This window comes from Nansenia antarctica, assembly GCF_963989245.1.
Source record: "Nansenia antarctica genome assembly, chromosome: 1".
Classification (NCBI taxonomy): Eukaryota; Metazoa; Chordata; class Actinopteri; order Argentiniformes; family Microstomatidae; genus Nansenia; species Nansenia antarctica.
Genome location: NC_137674.1, coordinates 34,607,059 through 34,611,214, shown reverse-complemented (window position 1 = coordinate 34,611,214; position 4,156 = coordinate 34,607,059). Strand labels below are relative to the sequence as shown.

Below are 4,156 nucleotides of genomic sequence, written 5' to 3'. Positions count from 1 at the left end.
ATGTATAGGCCTAAATGGCATTCATATTTAAAAAGATCATTGGGTACATTTGATTTAAGAATGGATATGTGACACGTTCTAGTCTTCTAGACAATCAAAATGTTCAGACATTTCTTTTGAAACACGGAACTATGTTTCGACGTCGTTGCTACCTAGTTAACTATAACACTACTTTACATTGTTAGCAGGCTCACAAAACAAGCTGTGTTAGTCGACTAGCGATGGGTCATTGATTTTTAGCGACGTGGAAATGTGTTCAAATTTTTTGAAAGAAAGGTCCGATCCCGACATGAGGACCAAATGATCAGACTGTGTCACATATATTTTTCAACAATTTTCCTATGGACTTTTTAACCAGACCCCTGTCACAAATATGAAATGGGCCTCTCTCTCTCTCTCTCTCTCTCCCCCTCTCTCTCCCCCTTTCTCTCTCTCTCCCTCTCTCTCTCTCTCTCTCTCCCCCCCCTCTCTCTTCTCCCCCTCTCTCTCTCTTTCCTCTCTCTCTCCCCCTCTCTCTCTCTCTCCCTCTCTCTCTCCTCCCTCTCTCCTCCTCTCTCCTCTCTCTCTCCCCCCCCCCCCCTCTCTCTCTCTCTCTCCCCCCCCCCCCTCCCCCCCTCTCTCTCCTGCTGTTTCTCTTTCCTCTCCATCTCTCCCAGTGGCAGCGTGCCATAGGTGCCCAGCTGCATGGAGGAGGCAGGGCAGCGGTCCAGATGGTCCCCCAAGGGCTTGAAATGGGCAAACAGACGAACGAGGCCAAAGGGTCGTGTCGGGCCAACCGTCGGGACCAACAACACACTCTAAAAGCCACGGGGGTCAAGAGCGTTCACTCTTAGCAGCTTAGCGCACGTCTGAATGTGGATTTTCGTGAGAGAGAGGCAGAGAGAGCAAAAATCGCAGATTTGGCCTCAATGACTTAGTCGGTTTTTTGTTAGCACCCCTCCCCCCCCCCCCCGTGTTAAGTCAATACAGTTATTCAGTATTCACGCCACGGTTGTCTTCACTACTTAATAGTTTCTGAGCAGTTAATCTAACCAAATCCGACACCAAAAGGTCCAGAAGGGGAGAGGTGTTAAACGAACAATAGTGGGGGAGAGAGGAGAGCTTAGCAGACGCCTTTGACTCTGCTCTGTCAGGTTTTTTTGGGGGGGGGGTACAGGGGTTTTTCTACAGAGCGAGAACAGGCAGAGCCTCACAAAGCCGAGGCGCTCATATGTGCTGTCACCTCCGTTTAAGGTACCCATTTGTGTGAAGCCCTTGTCCCATCTGTTCTGAGAGGTTGTTGTTTCTATTTGAATTCTATCGTTCCGTTTAAGTCAGAGACTTCCATATTTCAGTCAGTGCCAGAGCCATTTCACCAGATAAACTTTCAAAGTGCCCCGATAATGGGTCTAGAGAGAGAGTGCTGGTGCAGAGCCCTGAGGCCTCCTGAATAGGACACTCTGTTGGATGTCAGTCTAACAGAGGCCATCTCCATCCCTTTGTCTGCCAGCCCCCCCCCCACCGCACCGCATCCTCCCTTTGCTCTTCTTCCGAAAAGAAATCAAGTAGGGAATCACAAAATTAAAGCCCTTGCCTCTCGGCACACAGCAGAGCGCTTCCCCAACCCTTCGCTAGCTCATGTGGCGGTTAGTTTTTTTTTGTCAATCTGAGGGATCTCGGCTTTAATGAAAGAAAGAAAGAAAGAAAGAAAGAAAGAAAGAAAGAAAGAAAGAAAGAAAGAGAAAAAACAAGCTTTAGAAAATAACACCAGGCAACATTTCTGCTGTGTTTGTAAGTCTGTGTCCTGGAGGGACATTTCTCTCTCAGAGGACGCCCCCCCCCCCACCCCCCTCCACCCCCCCATAGTCCCGGCTACGTGACATTGTAAACCCCGGCCCAACTCCCAGTGGCTCTAATTGCTTTTAGATACTTTGGGGGGAAGAACACAATTCACTCTCTCCCTTTTATGCCAGGGCCCTTTGATTCGCCCGAGATTGCACACATGCTGCTTAAAAGCTTTCGGCGGGGGCCTCCTCCCCACAAACCGATACCAAAGGCACTTGTTGACATTTAAAAGGAACAGGAGGAGGCCAACAAGCCCCCATGCATAAATGCTTAACATTGACAAACGCCGTAATTGAGTGGCCGCAGTCTTAAAAGGCAGTGATTTCTTTCATCAAAGTGGGGAAACAGAAACACAAAATCCAAAGAGGACCAAAGAACAACTCAGAAGTCATCACGCGATGACATTATATGATGACAATAATTGAATGGGACGGGAATAAATCAGATTAGCAACCTGCTAGAATGATTTGTGACTTTGCTCAGGACACTCAGAGTCTCCGGTGTGGAATATCACAGCGGCGTGTAAGGAGTCAGGATTCAAGATGGAGACCAGATGTCCCTCTGACTGCTAACCCTAACCCTGCTAACCCTAACCCTGCTAGCCCTAACCCCGCTAACCCTAACCCTGCTGACCCCAACCCTGCTAACCCTAACCCTGCTAACCCTGCTAACCCTAACCCTGCTAACCCTAACCCTGCTAACCCTGCTAACCCTGCTAACCCTGCTAACCCTGCTAACCCTAACCCACCAGGCCACAGCATACCGTGGTCCACTGTGGCTCTGTCAGTAGAGCATGGTCGCTAACAACGCTTAGGTTGTGGGTTTGATTCCCGCTGGGACCATATATATATATATACGTGTACTGACAGATTTGGATAAAAGCGTCAGCTAAATATTTTCTACCATGAAGACACAAGGCAGGAATGTCTCCACATGTATCGGTGAGTTTCAACAAAACACAGGAGGAGCTCTGGAGCTCTCCTATGCCCTGGAGAAGAACACTAATGAGAAGAAGATGGAGGTGAGGTGGTCATTCGCCCTTGAGGAGGGAGGTCGGAAGATTAGTACTGGTCTCCACCGCTGACCCCTGGGTCACATGACTCCTGAGGAATGAGAGGTCATCACTCCTCCTGCAAGAGGGTCTGAGTTAGGTCTGCTGTGGAGAGTTCATTTTGGTTGAGGTCATAAATGCAGTAGTATATCCAACAGGATAGACCCTGGAAGGGTCAAGGTTCTCAATTCATAGGGTCACGAACATACTTTTTTTCCCCATAAAAAAAAACACTTCCCCCCGCTTTTTTCTTTATTTTACCACAGGCAGAAGAAGCTGACCACAGCAAAAACGTCAAACGAATAATGGTAAATGGACTGACTTATATAGCGCCTTATTCCAAAGAGCTTTACAACGGCCTCTCATTCACCCATTCACACACACATTCACACACTCATTCATTGGGAGCAATTTTGGGGTTCAGTGTCTTGCCCCAGGGACACCTCGACATGTGGCCAGCCGGGATTCGAACCGCTGATCTGCCGACCTTGCGATCATTAGACACCGGCTCTACCCTGAGCCACAGCCGCCCCAGTAATGGAAGAGTGTGAAGAAGAAGGTTCTGGAACGTACCGGGCTAGGCTGAGGCAGGAAGTTGTTGACTCTGGAGATGCTCCACATCCCCTCCAGGTACTGCTGGGCCTGGATGGTGACCGAGCCCAGGGTCCCCGTCAGCTGGCCCCCCCCCACCGTCACCTGGACGCTGGTCTTAGGCCCCCCGCCCACCACGGCAGAGGAGGAAGAGCCAGCCGACCCCTGCGGCCAGCCCGTCCCCCTGCGCCTCTCCCCCCCCACGGGGAGGACGGTGGTGTGAGGGTGGGAGGTTTTGTGGGAGTGCCTGGTGGTGTGGTGGGGGATGCTGGAGGAGGAGGAGGAGGAGAGCATCAGCCTAGGGGGGAGGTGGTGCTGCTGCCCTGAGAGGGTGGTGGTGGTGGTGGTGGTGCTGTGGGGCAGGGAGGGCAGGGAGGGCATCATGTCGGGGGGGCTGCTGACCGTCTGCAGGGCCTCCTGCCTAAGCTGGTGGAGGGGGGTGGAGCACACCTTACACCCCGCCACGCCCTCATGACCCCCGGGGACCTGGAGCTGGTCGAACAGGAAGGCGGCGTAGCCCGGATCCTACAGAGGAAAAAAGAGCGGGAAAGTTTAAACTTAACTGAAATTAACTGTCACAATCAACCTCAAACGACATGGTAAGTAAATACGTAAATGGACTGCACTTATATACAGGCTTCCTACAAGTTTCAACAAGCCAAATTTAAGATCTTTTTAGACCTTTTTTAG

General features: G+C 50.9%; 1 protein-coding gene across 1 annotated transcript in view; it reads right to left on the bottom strand.

The window, feature by feature from the left end:
• Nucleotides 1-4,156, bottom strand: part of kif26ab (kinesin family member 26Ab) — a gene marked incomplete at both ends in the record, with an annotated part of 49,754 nt that overhangs the window by 45,116 nt on the left and 482 nt on the right. Inside the window, 2 exon segments of the mRNA XM_080550579.1 lie at nucleotides 3,390-3,734; nucleotides 3,828-3,991. Coding sequence (XP_080406705.1) covers nucleotides 3,390-3,734; nucleotides 3,828-3,991 — 509 coding nt within the window.